The sequence below is a fragment of the Bombyx mori genome, chromosome 1, assembly GCF_030269925.1.
Source record: "Bombyx mori chromosome 1, ASM3026992v2".
Lineage (NCBI taxonomy): Eukaryota > Metazoa > Arthropoda > Insecta > Lepidoptera > Bombycidae > Bombyx > Bombyx mori.
Window position 1 is genome coordinate 7,005,249 of NC_085107.1, and position 19,252 is coordinate 7,024,500.

At 34.6% G+C, this 19,252-nt stretch overlaps 2 protein-coding genes across 4 annotated transcripts in view; both read right to left on the reverse strand.

Annotated features, from left to right (window-relative positions):
• Positions 1-359: 359 nt before the first annotated feature.
• LOC105842161 (ankyrin repeat domain-containing protein SOWAHC) lies at positions 360-14,315 on the reverse strand. Of its 3 annotated transcripts, none has more exons than XM_062668491.1 (7): positions 14,227-14,315; positions 10,479-10,551; positions 8,235-8,327; positions 7,958-8,068; positions 6,576-6,769; positions 4,491-4,607; positions 360-3,231 (listed from the first exon to the last, which is right to left on the reverse strand). In XM_062668491.1, exons 1-7 carry the CDS (start codon positions 14,248-14,250, stop codon positions 3,127-3,129), a joined length of 717 nt encoding a protein of 238 aa, XP_062524475.1. In that variant the 5' UTR covers positions 14,251-14,315; the 3' UTR covers positions 360-3,126. The 3 variants fall into 3 exon arrangements, with proteins under 3 accessions (XP_062524475.1, XP_037867107.2, XP_062524482.1); XM_038011179.2 differs by lacking the exon at positions 14,227-14,315 and adding an exon at positions 13,619-13,921; XM_062668498.1 differs by lacking the exon at positions 7,958-8,068.
• The window catches only part of LOC134198846 (uncharacterized), a 38,131-nt gene continuing 32,929 nt past the window's right edge, over positions 14,051-19,252 (reverse strand). Inside the window, exon 5 of the mRNA XM_062668471.1 lies at positions 14,051-14,337. Coding sequence (XP_062524455.1) covers positions 14,275-14,337 — 63 coding nt within the window. The 3' untranslated portion in view covers positions 14,051-14,274. The remainder of the gene's footprint in view (positions 14,338-19,252) is intronic.

Genomic DNA, 19,252 nt, shown 5'->3' on the forward strand with positions numbered 1-19,252 from the left:
ATCGCTATATTCTAATGTACCTATGTGTAATATATTGTTAAAAACAATAAATGTAAAGTAAAATCTAACAAACATTTTGTTTACATTTTTAAAGTCATAGCGATTCCTTTTTTCAGACCGTACCTAAGCGGCAGTGTGACGTAATCGATGCGAGGTGCAAACTTAGCTTGGTCGAACATATATGCTTTTATTTCTCTTGTCGGGAGATTGATTTCACGGTCATAAGCATGAGGAGCACAACGAGGAAGTAAAATAAAAAAATCGAGGCAAGATTAGTATTAAAAATGCGGACGAAATATTTTAGGCAGTTTATTAATTAATTTGCTAGTGATAATAAAATAAATAAAATCAAACCGGCATATGCAAGCATTAAATTTATTACATTTAAAATCTAACATATATAGAAACAAAATATAAATATTATTAAATGTACAAAAAAAAATGACATGAGTAGGTAAGTAGTGGCTTAGCTCTGCTGGCATTGCTGATGCCCATGGACAACGGTAACCACTCCCCATCTGATGGCTCGTATACTAGACTGTACAAAACAATAAAAAAAACGTCGAAATTTTGGAAAAAGACAAGTCCTTCCCGTTGCGAGATTGTGCATTGGAACCAATTATAGATACGTAGTATTGGTACCAAACTATTTGACTAACCACAATTTTTTTTAGACATTAATTAATGCGAAAAATATACTCAACTTTTTCTCTGCACCCCTTGCTTTCAAATTGCAGATAAGCTGACATTAGGACGGCTTAAGAGTCAAAACCGCTGAATTCAATGACAAGTATTTAAAAACATTTGAAACATAAGCTTAGATTATGACTTCAAAACATTTGAAATCATATTTTCGGGGAGAGATTTTTCATTTAAATAATCAAAAACACCTAAGGAATGATTTTTTAATAAAGTTTCAATGAAACGAAAAAGTTGTTTCGGAATGAATGAAATTACACAACTAAGAAAGGTACATATTAAGAGGAATACTGTTGACTAATCTACGAATTACAAATTTGATATTTGTTATTTTTAATAATATAATTTTGTGACCGACTCACCGATAAATTTTTCGATTTGTAGCAAAACTTTACGAATAACCGACAAATATACATAACATAACAATACATAACAATGTATTCTAATTAGCGCACTATGTACCTATCAACTATTTTAATTTACTAATTTATCAAATGCATTAAAGTCTAAAAATCATGTGCAAGCGTGAATATATTTGTTTTGAAGTTACATTGAAAAACGTGTGCTAAGTTCAAGCTATTATGGTTTGTTCAAAATTGGTCACGTGACCCAAAAAGTTCTGCAAATGATTTAGCCACTTCTGACGTCACGTGTCAGAATTACTGTGACGTAGTTTTTAATATTTCGAAGTGTATTTATTGATGTTAGTATATTATGTCCAACGTGAAGAATTAATTAAAATTATTGAGGTAAGCTATTTTATTCAATTCTTGGAAACATTGTTTTGAGCACACTTTTTAAATACATTTTAAGTTATTCATAACTGAATTAACAATTCTAAATAACAATTATTATTGAAAATAAAGTGCATGAGATCGGTTTTATTGGAGCATAAGATTGGATTCATTATTGCAATAATCGCTTTTGTACACTAGAACTTATGGTAATTAACCGTTAAGCACATTTTTTCAACGAAGTCTTATACCAAGAAGAAATATGTATTTATGTCTTATTTAGGCCTTAAACGACTTAATTGCAGCAAATTACGAATCCTATAACATAATTACTTTTATAACATTATTTAGAATATTACTTGAAAAGTTAAATATTATATAATTCGATAATCATAAAACGACAATAAAAAGATTAGACCGTGAAAATAGTTTCGTGTTTACGACTTGGGAAAAAAAGACAGAATATAGGTTGGTATTAAAAAAAATATATATATATATATATATATATGATATATAGCTTCATATGATCGAAACACGTTTATCTAAATAAGTAAATTGCCTGAACGAGGACTATAATAATTTATGTATATAGAAAGTTACACTTTTTTCTCTCATATTTATTCCTTTTTGAATTAATCAAGGAATGTTCCCATTGGAATGTTATGGTCCATTAGTTAGTTATATAATGTTTAATATAAATACAATCTGTGACGTATCGAATAGATTCACAGATATTTATGTGTTTAATACGATAAGTCAATTGTTTTAACAATTAAGAACCTTATTCGTATACACATAAGGCGTTTAAAGGAAATAATATATAATAATGTTTTTATTCGACACGAGAATCAACGTGCCATACAATATTTGTGCGAGTTAACGGAACTAGGAACAAATGAAAAATTTATTCGTTAAAAATCAGGAATTCGTTTTTTTATAGGACGAATACATACTTGTGTAATTATGACTACCTTTGAGGTTTAATTTCGTGTTTTTATTTTTTTATTGTCAATACATTATTAGCAAAGTTTCAAATACATTTAAAAATAAACCTTAAAGAGAAATATTTTTTTTTTTGAAAAATAGACGGTAGTAGTTGGCACAATATCGAGATGTCGACGAATGAAAGATCATAATTGTACGTTACCACGAAAACTCGAATAATATTCGAAACATCAGTAATAATGAAATCGAAATAAATAAATCGAAAAAAGAAATCGAGATTAAACCGTAAAAGGAGTTTTCATTATGCATTCAAGGATTCACGAAAACCGAAGAAAATACTATGATAATTGTGTCTTGTGAATTATCAGGGTAGAAATGAAACCTTCAGAAGTATTCAATCGCAGGCCAAATCTTATAGATATACTAGCTGTATCCGTCCGCTTCGCTGGGCATTTAAAATTAACATTATTATATTATTTCTCACCGCCCCCCCCCCCCCCTCCCCCACAAATATTCTCATCATTAATGCCCCCGCAACTGGTGTAGGGAATCCAACACTCATATAAACATTAGCCTATCCATTAAGTACATGCATTTTCTACATGGATACCGAGTTTCAAGTCAATCGGATGCATAGTTCAGTAGGAACATCTGTAAAAAACCACTGTAGATTTATATATTAGTATAGATATCTTTTTTAAGTCTAAACGATGCTAAACTAGTTTTTCATTAAAATGTTCGCGGCTGACTATGTACAGTTTGAAGCACGTTGCTGTCGCCATGCTGAATGGAATCCCGCTGCGGAATCAGAATCGGAATCTCTCTCTTCCGGGACGCCCATCTGAGCTCGAGGCTGGAAAATTAAATATACATTACAGTACCAGGCAATAAATATTGCACATCGATCGTGCGAAAGAGACGGTTAATTTTTGCTTCGTAGAGCGTTATATCAGTCGCACATCACCTAATTGACATTTAGTCTCCATAGACACCGGATCGTTAGTGTTTCGTCGCACACAGGTAACGCTCTACAACAAAAACGAAATTAAACGACTGTCTCTTTCTAAATATCGATGTGCAATATTTATTGCCTGGTACTGTACAGTCGATTAGGGGGAATAGGGACAAATCTGGGATGTCATAATACTTTTGTTGAGTTGCTAGATTACACTTTGTTGAGCTGGAAATGACTATTATTTAGTGTTTAAGAATATTAAATAGTTTAATTTAATCATCAGTTTCGTAGCTCATTAAAGATATTAAAAATTTGATTACCTAAAGTTAGGTACCTACCTAAAAACTAGACAGTGCCAGCCCTATCGAAAAACTCTATTGTCTCCATACGTAACCTGATTCACCCCAAAGCTAAGATGAATCGGGTTAAGCTAGTAGTTAAGTTTTTGTGTATATTTTGTAATGAATATACACAAAAATATACGCATGCGTCGTATATAAAAAATTAAACCTCCGGAACAATTTTAATCTCAATTTTATTGGTATTACCCAAAGAAAATTTGTGTTGGAATTGAAAAGGGTTCCGATTCCCCCCAATCTACGGTATTAAATTCACTGATAAGCTGATGAGATAATATTACGTGATTTTTTTTTGCCTATCTAATCGTTGGTAAGCCTAAGGGGCTATTTTAGCTATGCTGCGACGGGAATGTATCGTGAAGTTAGTACACACAATATCGGCACGCGATGTGTCCTCGGATTGTAGGCCAATAATCTGAGTTACATTTGACCTTAAAACGTGAGGTCATATGTTTTATTCGTTTTTCGATTATTCGGTCACCAAAAGGATTAGAATGCAATCGCGCAATCACGCGCTGTAGAACCGAGATATCAGCCGCATTGTATCTATCTCGCTTACATGTAAGATCCTGCATATGTTTGTCTTTTTTTAGTGTCATTAACGTTTAATCTAGTATCAAATGAAATTTTCATTTCAACAAAAAAAACAGGTAGAACCATCCATTGCGGATTTGTTATCTATGCCTTCAGTGAGAGTTTTTAACTTCTCGATCGCGTAAACGTTAACTCATATTTGTATGGAGTTGAAACCTTTGCCTACGTTTGCCGCTAGGGGCACTGCATTCTCGAATTCTTTACCTGATCGGGCGTGGAAGGAGTGCTGCGACTGTGGGCAGCTCCTACGCCGCGACGTCCCGTGGCTCCCCTGCGTCGTACTTTACTACTCATTGGCGGGGGCATTAACTTGTCATCCTTCTAGAACAATCACAATTAATTTCCATCATTCAATGAACCGTTCGTGTGATCGCGGTAATGTTTCGAACTGTCTAAACAAATATAGGAGTGATCCATCACCGGCTTACAGTTAGATTTTATTAACATTTAAAAACATAATTATGCGTTTCGGTTTGAAGGGTAGGGCAGCCGTTGTAACTATACTTGAGACCTTAGAATTTTATCTCAAGATGGGTGACGCATTTACGTTGTAGATGTCTATGGGCCCCAGTAACCACTTAACACCAAGTGGGCTGTGAGCTCGTCCACCCATCTAAGCAATAAAAAAAAAAGTAAAAATGTTCATGATTCTGATTTGCTGCTGAGGATAATGATAATGCGCTAAATTTCTGATACTCGTAGAATCAATAATATTTAAATAATTTATTTGATGGACAGGCTTTGTCGTTTCTGTCGTGACGAGATTTAGCACGCTTCAATCGTAAATCATTAATCACCATACGATTATCATATCGTAATGTTTACCTGCAGAAAATAATAAAATATCCGATTGTTTTAAAGACCTTTAATTAAATATTAATCAGTTTTTATGGAAGCCTTTTACATATTTTTTTGTTTCCTCCACTTTTTGTCAATGTCATCTATAATTCTTCCTTTTCTTTTCCGACTTCCTTCAAATAGTTTGATGTCTTTCTACATACTCCTGGTAGTGGTCTTTTTAATTGCCAGTTTCATACGTTTCAAAATTCCTAGATCGCCTACTGCAGCATTAAAGGGCCGTTTAGATAGATATTAAGCTACAACAGTATTTCGAGGTTATATTGTGCTCATCACTACTACAAGTGGAGTACGCAAGTGTATTTTGTTTGTAATGATCATGTGTTGTTTAGGGCAAGAGTTAGATTGATAGGAAAAATAAATCTCGATTGTTAATGTCGTTTAAAATAGATACCATAGGAACCGCTGAATGACGTAATGGAATGGAATAACGTAATTTTTTTAAAGTTCACACGTGTATCGCACAAATCGATTTAAAACGTATCGATTGTAGAAGTCGTCTTTCGAATTCTGATGAGAAATTTAAATCGAGACGAACGGGGCTCTCAGCACTTGAATCTCGAACCATAAATATTTGTTATTTATTTTTATTGCTTATATGGGTGGACGAGCTCACGGCCCACCTGAAGTTCAGTGTGGAGCCCATAGACATCCACCCACCTTGAGGTATGAGTTCTAAGGTTTCAGTTTTTGCAGTACAACAGCTGCCCCACCATTCAAACCTTCACTGAGTGTCAGTAGTGCTTCACGACAGAAATAGGCTGGGTGGTGGTACCTACCCGTGCGGACTCACTACACACCACCAGTAATGTAGAAACATTTTTACATTTTTCCAATAAACGTGCATCGACTTCTAATATCTACGTAATCTCTCTGTGATTCACGCACAAACAGCGTGTTTAATGGTCTGTCATCAAAAAAGTATATTTAAAGAAAGATAGATTAAGATTCAATATACTAATACGTGAAGCAAAAACTTTGTACCCCTTTTTAAGAAAATTGCGCAGATATATAAAATTACTCACACCTATAGAAAAGGAGTGCAGAATGCAATTTTTTTTTTTGTAAATTATTCATTAAAAAATACATTAAAACTATAAAAAAACATTACACACACACACCCTTATTTTATACTCTTTTGTTTATTGTTAAATTCTGTGGGCAAATTGAGAATAGATTGTGATTATCGAACAATGATTATTATACAAATGTGTCAATAGAACGATGATAATGTTCGAATTTATAATTTAAATGAGTTATGGTCGACTACTAGGGGACCGCTAGTATTAATAATAAAAAAAGCCCTTTATTCCATGCAATTAATTTTTTTTTTTGTATATTTATGTTATATGCATGTACCCCTCTCAGGTGAAGGCCTCCTCCAAAGATTTGTCCATTTTATTTTGTCTCTGGCGAGTATTAATAACTTACCTGTATATTATCAGCAGAGCCCCAGGTCTTGTGAAGTTCGCCGTCGTCGGAGCGTCTTTCGTCGCGTTCCCGAGCCGATTTCGGCATGTACGCGGACGACCTCGTCGCACCAACACCGAGGAAATTACTGAAGGCCTCCGTTGTTTTTTTAACGCGAACGTTGAGCGAACCGATACGAAGGAAGCCCTCCTTTTCTGAAAACCGATCCGGCATTTAAGGGCGGATCGCACCACGAAGTTATTTAACACGTTGACTGCCGGTGCGCTACGCGGCGCATTGAAGTAATTATGTCGATTTGACAGACTTCAGGTCCATTGTCTCAATTGTATAGTAAATACGTAAATTATATTTTTTTCAGATTTTACTTTTATTATACGTGGAATCGTGGAAGTAATCCGTGAACGTGTATAAAGTACGTATTTAATTAGAAAAAAAAATTGAAACTGCCGAATTTGTACACCCACGTAGTTTGACCACTGAAAACGGGCATTTGAATCATTAAAACAAATAAATCTAATTAGAATGAAATTAATCAAAAGTCAACATTTGGAGCTCCAAACATCAAGTTTGATTTACGAATACAATGGTGCATTGAAATTATTAAAACATCTAAAGTGGTTTACAGTTTTAGGGGGGAAATACTATAAAGTTACAATTAATGTGAGGGACAGCATGAGGACAACCCACATAAAAACAAAAGACGATTACAAACAAGTACGCACACAGAAGGTATACATTTTCCACAGGAGCCCAGTACTACGTGTTACTACAAGGAGATACAGTAATGCGATTCACTTTCTTTATGTTATCTTGTACGTTATTTGCATTCACCGTAGAAATGAATTTTAAAGTAGGATTTAAAACACTTCCAAAAGCGTTTAGAATTTTTCAATATCGTGCCGTCTAGCTACTCGATGGCTTGCTAGCCTATGTTCCGAAAATCGATATACTACATGATGGTTTGCAGCGATTTATAGCTGTTGCTAGAAATTACTTAAACTAATATTATTAGTACCTTACTAATGTTTTGCTTATACTGTTAATTTGTAAGAAGACTAAAATAAATGAATAAATAAATAAACAGATCATAGAGACATTACAATAGCGCGCCCTTCGTGGATCGCGGCAGATATGACCAGAAACGCAGTAGCCATACGAGCTCGTAACAAATATTGCGCATATTATAAGGTATGTACCTAAGGAAATCTTAAAATATCAACAAAAGTCAAGTCTGTCAAAGATAGAAAAAAAATTCCTAACGATCGAAGAAAAATTTAGTTCTCATTGAAAGTGGATCACATTACTGAGTTTAACATTTAGTGTATAGGTGTATATATTATGTAGGTACACAGAAAACCCAAATTTACTGTCAATGTATTTACCCTGGAGGCTATATCGTTTGTCTCTCTTACTCAAAGGCGGATTATATGCGTTTATCACTTTTGCTGTAGGCGGTGCCGTCACTGTACGACACAAATTAAATGAGTCGTGCTCTGGAAAATCAACTCTTATGTTCCACACATTTAGAAAAACAAATTTAAAAAATGTACTGCCCATTTAGAATTTACTTTTACAATTTTCATCTGGAGCAGATTATTCTAATGTTCGTTAAGTATTTAAAGTTTTACTAGTATACATTTTTATTACGTTTATACTTACTTCTGTATGAGCCGGGCGATAATGACGTATCCATATGGACTAAATATTGCCTTGGTTTCCTTCCAGACCAATCCCGTATGTTGGGATCTGCATCTGAAAATTTACAACAACGCCATCTGTTGGTATAATTACGTACTAAGTTCTATATCAACACGCCGCATAACTCACAATAGTCAACCACCTTAATCTTAATTTTACCGGTAGATGTCACTGCTACAATGTTATTCCTATTTTCCTCGTATCGAGTTTATCATTTTCAAATTGAGAACTTTCAAGACAATCTCTCTCTTGTGTCTCACATGTCTCTCTTTAAAATAAAAGGGCGATATTTAAGTCTGTTTAAGAGCAAGAGCAACATTGTTGTTGAATTTATAATCATTATTGTTGTCTGTGTATTTGTTTTTGTTGTTGTTGTCAAGCCTCTATCATCTTATTCTGCTGTAATGTGGGATGAGGTCTATCTAATATTCTAGTCAGAAGGAGCACCTAGACGGTAAACATAGGTGAGAAAGTGGTACACATCCCATTCTACCTACTTATCACAAGATTACCGGATTAATTAATATAAGATCTTAATAAATACCGTTTCATTTGTAAATGAAGATGACGGTATAGCTGACATCGTAAATTATACATAATAATATATTGGTAATGTTTCAAGACCTACTTAATATTTTCATTTCGCGATTTAGTCTTGTTTGCTTTACGCTTAGGCATCGAAAAGGTCAAATATTTATTTCTAGTGTACTAAATACTAAATACTAAATAATAACATTTTAAAGTTTGATCACCACCCTGTATAACATAGTTTTTTTTTCCGAATACAATGTGTATTTTTTTTTAAGTTTTCTAAAAAACTATTGGATGTTCGGAAAAATCTAACATTTAATTCTATTCGCCGAAATTTAAACATTTCTTTAAGAACTATGTCACCAAACCTCAAAGTAAAATATTCTGATGAAAGATCGACATCCTTAAGGGCGATGTGAACCAATTACTTTTTATTATAATGAGAATTCGCTCGCGGGTAAAACAACGATTATCACGCGATTCGCAATCAAATGTGGAATTCTATGTCCTCAGGTCATAGGTATTATGAATGCGCATTGAATTAGCGTGTAATTACAAATGTGTATTTTACTACGATATTAATAGAACGCCTTATGCAATGCCTTTGAAATTGATTGACGACATCTGAAACATAAGCTCAAGTCGAGTTTCTAGTTCTGGTTGTCCCTTTTTTAATCTCTTAAGACTGTAATTTTCAGTCGCAGTTATCTTATACCTTTAAACGAGTAATCTGAATCTCGGAAACGGCTCCAACGATTTTCATAAAATTTAGTATACAGAGGATTTCGGGGGCGATAAATCGATTTATATAGCTACGATTTATTTTCAGAAAATGTTGTTTTATTCGTGTTTTCAATAATCAAATTTATCGATAATCAACTTTGACTCTTCCAGACATATATTGGCGAATACTATTTGTCTTAATTGAGAGCAACTAACTGCTTTAAAGACAAAACAAGATGGCGTTATAAAAAAAAAACCGAGCGAAGCTCGGTCATCGTCTAGTGATACGTAAGAACCAATCACAGTTCTAAATGTACGATTTGACGTCATTCGATTTCAATACCTCTAACATCGAGGCACTAGTGAATTGAGTCGTATATGCTTCGAAAGAATGCTTGTAGTTGTGTGTTTGTGTTCTATGCATTCCTAATCTATACATCCGATTGTAATGTAGCATGGTGAGGTAGTAGTTGGCGCTTCAGAAAAGGTTTCTGCTTTAGTATCAAGATCATACGTTGCGACTGACAGAGCTCTGTGGGCTTTGGTAGGCGCTTTAACAACGGAATCACGAAATAACCCGGTCCCTCAAAAACAAAACAAAACACAAACGGCGAATTTAAAATCAGAATACGAGTAACATTCCGCCAAAGACCTTAATTTTTCCGTGTACCCAAATGAATGATGACATCATTAATATCATTAATGCTAGTTACGAGAAAACCCGCGCCAATGGTTTTACCGTGAAAACATTAAAAAGACCTAATTTATTTGGATTGATGCATCGGTTGTGATTAATGAAAATTATCACATTTAAAATACTTCCACGATTTTAATTTAAAAATATATTCAACAAATCATAAACCGTGGTAGATAGTAATAGAATACCTAGTAGTACCTAGTAATTTTAGAGTAACAAGTAGTATTAGAGTACTAAACTAACAATAGTCTTACCATATACTTCGACTAGTAGCCGGTAAACATGCTCGTGTCGAAATTGCATAGCAATGTGTAGCGGCGTGTATCCCTGTAATATCAAATTGTTTTAAAGGACATAGGAATGAAAAAGTATCCTTGAAAATACAAATAGTCTTTTCGCATTAAAAGTGTACAATTTCGAAAAATATTCCAAAAATTGAGTTAATATGCGGAATCATTTGGTTTCACTAGTAGTTTTTCTCAAAAATACTATCAAAAGAGCGTAGTTTAGTTTTAGTTTACCTTTTTTTTGACTACTATTAACAAAATTAATACATAATCTTATCTTACTTTAAAAGACAGATAATGTAACTGGTAAAAAATAAAAAATAAATGTTTCAAAGACGATTAATATTTAAAATATCACATTTTAAGCCTTTAAAACAATCTCCTGTAAAATTATAATAGTAAGTTTTGAGATTACACAGTTTTAATGCGAGAAGACGGAATATGGTTAAATAGCCGATCCGAGTACGATGAAAATAACTATGGAAACAGTTTGCCCTCTTGTATAGAATACCTAGTCCAGCCATAAGTTCTGTTACAAATGAAAGTGCTTTTTTTTAAATGAAGTAATGTAATATTATTAAAATTTATACCTACATATTTACTAAAGAATCAGCAAAAAAAAAATTATATTCGAAATGGCCACCTTTGGCTTTTTTATACAGAACTTTAATCTGTTTGGCCACGAATCTGTGGATTCACGCACTGTTTCCTAGGGAAATTTCGCCACTGCTTGCTCCAAAGATTTTTTAAGAGACTCAATGTCGCCGTGTCGTTTAGAGCAAGCCATGTCCTCTAAAACTGACCATAATTTGAAGTCTAAAGAGTTGAGGTCTGGGCTAGATCTGGGCTATCATCAGTTCTTATAAAATCCGGAACGTTGGTTTCAAGCCAGGCTTGGGTAGATCGTGCCTTGTGACCAGGTGCAAAGTCCTACTGAAAAGTCCACGGTATATTTTTAAAAAGTGTATTGTTGAGACATTTCACAACATGATCCAAGACTGTATCTTGATACACTTTGGCTGAAATTTTCACTCCTTTTTCACAAAAATGTAGTTTTGTGACTCCTTGATAAGACATGCCCCGCCAAACCATCCCTGACGCAGGATGATGACCACGTTGTACCTTTCCGACCACTTCAGCAGCTTATTTAAAACCGTGAGCGTACATTTTATTATTTTGCTTAATGTAGTGTTCTTCGATCGTGAAAAATTTTTCATCGGTAAAGAGGATGTTTCTGTACCTTTCACCTACGTATCGCAACAGAAGGGCGTTTTGATAGATCCACTTTCTTTAATTGTAAAGATTGATTTAGGGCATGTCCTGTACATCAGGTCTTATTTTATAATATGCGACACAGTCCTTCATTTCTCGCGATAAGATCTTTTGCTACCTAATGGGGTGTCAACGAATTCTGGCTTTAACAGCATTAACAGCCTTAGTAGTTCTAACAGCACGCGGCCGCCCCGATTTTTTCTGGTCTGCGACAGACGAAGTGTTGTTGTATCCGTTGATAGTACGATACACGAATATACTGTTGATACCAAGTTTTTGAAGCATCTGGAATATAACCGACGGCTCCATACTCCCTTTGTGCAAGGCGATCACTGCAATCCTATTTTCTTTAACACCCCATTCCATATTGTAATTTGATAATGAACACGTAAAAGTATGTGAAATGGCGCAAAATCGAAAGAAGTTTTTCAAATAATATACGTCTTCCAAATTCAAAATATTTAAAAAGTTAAAAAAAAAGAAAAGTTTTTATGTAACAGTATTTATGGCCAGACTAGTTACAAGTTACGAGCAACGATAATCGGACCGTCGGTCTACCGAGCAATATCACCAGCTCGGTGGAAGATCTTTCTTTCGTCGTTATACCTACAGGCACAGCCCATGAAAGTCGCAGACGGTAACCCCTCACAGTCAGATGGTCAATTATACAAGTTTTCGAAACGATGACACAGAGTAACGTTTTGTGATACTCTAGAGCAGTGATTCTCAACCACTGTTCCGCGGCACTTTTGTGTGCCGCCAAATTTTGCGAATATATAATATGGTTAATATTATTAAATATTTTAAACATGAATATAATATATTTAAATCCACAAAAAAAAAATTATAGTATATTGTAGTTTATTTCGTATATTAAAATTTTTTGATAAACTATTTATGCAGTGTGTTGTATGTAGTAAGTAAATAATTTTTATCTTTTTTTTTTGTGTGCCGCCAAATTTTGAATTCGTTAAATATGTGCCGCAACAAAAAAAAAAGATTGAGAATCACTGCTCTAGAGAATTGCTTGTATTTATAACTGGAATTACAAGTAGTGAACTGTAGAAGGGCACACATCTGCGCCTAGCACCGCTACGTTCGCTAACAGACTCATATTGAACCTACATATTAAATTTCGATATTGCCGAATACAATATGCGTCACCTGTAACATAAAATACAGGGGGTTTTCGTCTAACGGTAATGTCCCTGAATACGAAAGAATATTTTATACTAATATTTCTTGAATAACGCAATGTAACACAAATTACAAATCAGCTGACACGCGTAGTGCACTATCACAAGATACGAAGAAACGGTTTTCGCAGATTACAGGTTTAGTAAACATAAACTTCAAGCGAGAAGTTTCCAAGTTTAGCTTATCAATTGAATATAGTCCTAGCTTTTTTTTTTTTAATTGCCTATATGTGTGGCCGAGCTCACAGCCCACCTGGTGTTAAGTGGTTACTGGAACCCATAGACATCTACGACGTAAATGCGCCACACACCTTGAGAAATAAGTTCTAAGGTCTCAGTATAGTTACAACGGCTGCCCCACCCTTCAAACCGAAACGCATAACTGCTTCACGGCAGAAATAGGCGGGGCGGTGGTACCTACCCGTGCGAACTCACAAGAGGTCCTACCACCAGTAAAAAAGCTACTGTTTAAAAAAGTTTTTCCGCCAGCGGTTCTTTAAACTTTAAACAAAAACTAAATCAAATTTACTAAATACTAAATGCCCTAGAGATATAAATTTTGTGAATTATACATTACCGGTTAGCATAATGCACGAATATAGATAACAACAAATTCAGTTGCATAAGAAAACTACTTACCCCGTTCTGTTTCCATCGACGACGGCATGTATCGGGCACCACATGAAAAATAACGTAATCACACTTTAACAGGATACTTAAAACCTGTTAAGTTAACACGAAATAAAAGCGTTCGTACATTTTAAACCTTCTTAGTAAAATGTTTATTGCGCAATTTCAGTGAGCAGATTCATTAGTTTGACCCATTACTTTGCCTTTAAATTTGTATGTAGCACATATGTATTTTTTGTTACTACCTATTTGGTATGTTGTTGCTATCGTAAATAAAATGAAGTCAATATTTCAATCGTTGCGTGTACCTTAAATTGGTGCACGATTGAAATTCAACATTAAACAGAGTATTTTTCTGTGATCTTTACCGATTGCGTATCCTTTGGGACTAAAGCAGATATTTCTTTGGGTTTTCCGAAAGCCGGTCTGACAAGTAGAGCATTTGTAAAATTTTAATTTAATTCTAATCTTCTCACATGAGTAGTTATAACGGAGTTATAATCTCATATACTTCTTCATACATGAGCACACGCAAAACAAACACAAAATATATGAAGCAAAGTCGAAATTGCGACTAATATATATGCATATATTGGCACGTGTTGAGCTGTATGTACCCACCGAACGTTCGTTGACAACATGCCTAGCGACTCCTCCTAGCAATTTCACCAAATTTTCATCGCCTCGCTTACAGGCCCAATGCATCGCAGTCTGAAATAAACGAAATCCTATACTGAACCGGCGACCACGTCGTCGAAAGATTTAATTATAAATAAACTAGCATATTCCAATTTAATCACAGTGTAATTTTGTGATCGATGCCAAATAATGGAGCCAAATATTCAGAGCCTTAGATCGAAAAACGTTTCGACCACGAAAAGAGTTTAGTAGGTCGACGAACAAATTACTTGATTGCGGGTCTTTTATTTTTATATATGTAAAACACTTTGATGGACAATATAATGCCGAAATTATAGCTCTTTATAATCGGAACGTATTAGGATGATTTGCATCCAGATTAAAGATTATATTTTGGTGAAGGTGGATGTTATTAGCATAGTTATATGAATTAGCGTGCCATCATCGTTGGTCATTTTAATATTCAAAGCTTCGTAGCAAGTAAAGTATAATTTTAAGGAACCGTGTTTTAGATAAATGTTGAGTTTAACCGCCGGTAATAGTTAGCAATTTCGGCATGTTCGACTAACTGTTTCGATTAGATAATAATTTGAATGTAAAATTAAAGCGCCGATACTTGTTTGCGTATTGACGTCATACGGTTTGAAAAATAAATAAATCAAACTATAGTACTTTTATTTTCAATATCGCGTCTTGTATTCCGAAATTGTATCGCGATCAAAACACGACAATTTCAAATGTACCGGAAAATTAAATTCGTCGTTCCGGTCCTTGGCATGTTTCCTCGTCGGATTCGCGGCCGCAGACTCAATAAAATTTACACCTTAGCCGAGTAAGATTTTCAGACGGCCGCGTTGTAAGTCACTCGAATATATATTACTTTATCCGAGGTGAGGGTACGAGTTACGTAGCAATCGTCGTATGTACAAGATGTAGGCGTGATCGTCGCTGATTCAGTGGGGTAGTTAGTGGCGGGCGGTCCCAGGTTCGACGTCGCTCGGAGAAATATTGGCCCCAAGGGAAGCTCTGTTAATTTGCAGCGCACATTGGGTACAGGCACGATTTTCCATGTATCTATCTACCTACACAAAAGCTGCGTCGGCATAGATACGGGAATTTCGTTTTAGTTCATTGTTGAATATTCGAATATTCTCAACAGTGCGCCTCGGTAAGCCGTTTAGTGCGATTAACCTACACTATCTGCCGGCTGATAAACATTAAAATGAAAGATATAACGTTTAGATAACGACTATATATATTTATTTAGCCGGTATTTTGTTAACAAAGTCCAACGTTTACCGGCTAATTAGGAGTGCACTTTGTTACAGAAGCCAGAGGGGCTACAAGTAAACATATTATTATGAATGTTTATAACGGCTGTAATTTACAAGTAATTAAAAATACTTACATACTGCATGTTGCATGCGTTCACACCATCGGCGAAACAGTCGGCGCACGCGGGAACAAAGCAAAATGAAAAAAAGAAAGAAAAACGAAATATGTATTAAATAACTTGTGAGGGTTTAAACACAAACGTCGGAATTATTTAAGAAGATAAGGGTCTTGTGATAGTTAAAATAAAAATCTCATTAAGGCGACGTTTCCGGGTCAGCGGGCTAGAGAATTTACAAATTTATTGTCGGCTAATGTAATAAATTTAAAACAGGATTACGTGGTCGGTGCACAAAGCAAAGCTGTATAATTTGCCCGATATAAATCTTCTGTCTCCGTCAAACGAATGACTTAATCACTTAAGATGGAAAGACAGGATCGTGCTTTATATGGATGTTTTCTCAAATTCGGAACTCGGTGGGTGCTATGATTTCGATTAGTCCTTTTAATAAATATATTATACTAAAATTACATTAAAACGTATTCAGGAACATCAGTTGCTTATAAAATAAAACTCAATAGGTTACAACAATTATTAAATGAGTTCCCTTACTACGCTCCAGTAAGCTTTTCCAGGATATTAATGTCTTCGTAAATTTATTGCAACTTAACAATAGTATTCGTATAAAAGTATCGTTTACATTAGAACGAGGAGATCTATTAACAATTTTGTTATTCTTTGAAACAAACGAAAGGCAACTTTAGGCAATTTAAAAGACAATAAATTGAACTTCCGTCCACTTAAGTGTAAATTGTCATAGAGTATTTTATTTTAGGCTTTCAAAGAGCAATGTTGTGTTCGGTGACCGGTCATCCGGCGTTGGCGCAACGTGCTAAGTCGCTTTACTTCACTTACGTCGAATTCACACCGCATATAAAAATACATTCACAGAGAGACGGACCGAACACAAAATGTTTGTACGTTTGCTAACGTTTCTAAATTCGACACGGAAAATGTGTTTGTACCAAAAGGAATTGAAGGAATTTATTTCGCTCCAAACGGATATAATAACGTTTGTGGAATCGTTGAGTATAGTCAGTCTAGTTAAGTATTATTAATTTAAATGGAATGTTAATGTTTGAATTTATATTTTTAACTATTTCGTCACGTCTACTCGTTCTAATTCTTGACCGTCCAATAGTACATAGCATTCTAAACTATAAACAATAATTTATTCACGTCATTAGACAGAGCGTTTTATATATGTTTATTATCGGTGAAAACATTATGCGTTCCTATTTCCATATAAAATTCACCTTTAATAGTAGGTGGTAACACAGTAGTCATTTCCATTCTCATATTCTTTTCAAAGTGTACCTACTAACTGCATTAACAATGTTCTAATTATCGATAGCCCTGTATGCACCATGAACGCACAAGTTTCACAGTAAATCTGACCAGGACATATATATATTTATTTTATTCGCACTAAGCCTAGAAATTTTGATAGCTCTTACCTAGTGTTTTTTACTTAACGGTAACGCTATTTATTTTGAGACAAATATAATGTTTATAATGATTCCAGGCGCATTGTATATATAATATGTGGCTTTGTCGTATTGATTGCGTTTGCATGTACATCAATTAGGATGCGTGGAGCGATGCGTCTTCCGCGCTACTAATTATCCTCTTGTCAACTTGCTTACGTGCGTAATTACGTATATAGTTTGACACATGCTCCAAGCCAGGCAGAAGGTTTATTTTGTGGGTGAACTTCGAGAATTTAATTTTTTTGAAGTGAAAACTTCTTTAGAATCGTGATTTCAAACCGGATGCAACGGAAAAAACGACAGTTAAGAGACACAAATACAAAAATGTGTAGGATGAAGCCAGCAAAGAATGAGACAGAAATATACATACTATTTAATACAGCGCCATCTGTGAGATTTTTTAATACTAACGTGTGTATGAAAGCTCTTGTAGTGAATTTTAATTTAGGATTATACGTGAAATTAAAATATCAATTCACAGAGGGCGCTACCTTACAATTATTTACTAATGACAAAATTTTACATATACTTAAGACGTTTAGGATAATTGTATTTTAATTTTGGAAGGTTTCACTTCTACCACATGTGAATTTCACACATTTTGTTTTTTTTTCTTAAAGTATTTTGTTTGATGTCTTTTCTCTAGGTTAAGTAAATAGAGAATTTCTGTGTAATATTCAAGACAGGCAGTCAATAATTGACAGGATTGTTGATGTATATTGTGATTGTTTGGACTATAGACAATTTAACAAAAAAATATTCAAAGTTACTTTAGGTGAAAGATTTTTATTCTTTCTCGTTTAAAGTTGATTGCAGTTGATGATTACAGTGAAATCAAATTATAATTTGCGTAATTATTGGTGGTAAGACCTCTTGTGAGTCCGTGCGGGTAGGTACCACCACCCTGCCTATTTCTGGTGTGAAGCAGTAATGCGTTTCGGTCTGAAGCGTAGGGCAGCCGTTGTATCTCAACTTATATCTCAAGGTCGGTGGCGCATTTACGTTGTAGATGTCTATGGACTCCAGTAACCACTTAACACCGGGTGGGTTGTGAGCTCGTCCACCCATCTAAGCAATAAAAAAATAAAATAAAAGAATTGAATTGAGCTTGGACAAAGTGATTGTGACGGGCAAAGGAGAAGGAAAGAGATCCCGCGGCCGATCACCTAGCCGCTGGTGTGATCAAATAACCACCCTAACTGGGCTGCCATTCGCAACCACCATTCGAAGAGCTGAAGACTGGACGAGGTGGAAACAGCTCACGAGACAGGCCACGGTCAAGTTTGAAGGACACGACCTTCAGTATTGAAGAAAGCGACGAAGAAGAAGCATTGGAAGCTGTGTCGAATTAGATTCAATTTTTTTTTTAATCGCTCTGTTTCAGATCTATTTGCTGCTCTGACAAAACAACGCGATGTAGGCACCTAAGTAGAACATTAATTTGACAATATGACAGTAGCTAGCAAAGCACGACAGTAAACCATTTATGAAATACGACGAATTTGTTAAATTAAAAACTAAACTCAAAGAATGTTTAATTATTTTTTGTCTTCATTTCTTCATTTGTTCATCCATTTCGTAAAGTTATTTTACTTTAGTTAAATAAACAAATTCAAAGTTTAGAAACGGCGGGTATTTTAAAAAAAAGGAAGGTGCGTTTTGAAGGTATGTTTTAGCAGTAGAAATTAGCACAAGAATTTAACTACGAATTGTTTTCAACTTTCGCGGCTATGTACATTACGCACACTGTTATTTCATAGGATTGTAACCACGAAATTCATATTTAATGTACCTACAGTTTAACTATTTCTCAAAGAAAGATGTACCTATGCGCTCTTAACATTGTGTTTTGTCACTATCGACTTTTTTTTAAATCAACTGTCAATGGTAAATTAAAATCAACCCGCGCTATTAAGTAGAAATTTAGAACATATATTTATGCGCTACTATCAATTTTGTTCTCTCTTTCAAAAAAATTTGAAAACGACTGTTAATGGAAACTTAAAATTAGGCTTATTCATGAGGCAGCCATTTAAATACCCTGAAATGGTGGTTATATATCACGCATTAAATTAGATGGACTAACATAAATATTATATTTTAAATTTCGGACTTTTCGGA

What these genes read in the sequence shown, in the direction of transcription:
- LOC105842161 (XM_062668491.1), bottom strand. Translation starts at nt 14,250, where the DNA reads ATGTTGTCAACGAACGTTCGGTGG. An exon ending in TGTCAACGAACGTTCGGTGG is followed by an intron (nt 10,552 to 14,226) that starts GTACATACAGCT and finishes TTGATATTACAG; the next exon opens with GGATACACGCCGCTACACAT. An exon ending in CAAACGATATAGCCTCCAGG is followed by an intron (nt 6,770 to 7,957) that starts GTAAATACATTG and finishes ATCGGTTTTCAG; the next exon opens with AAAAGGAGGGCTTCCTTCGT.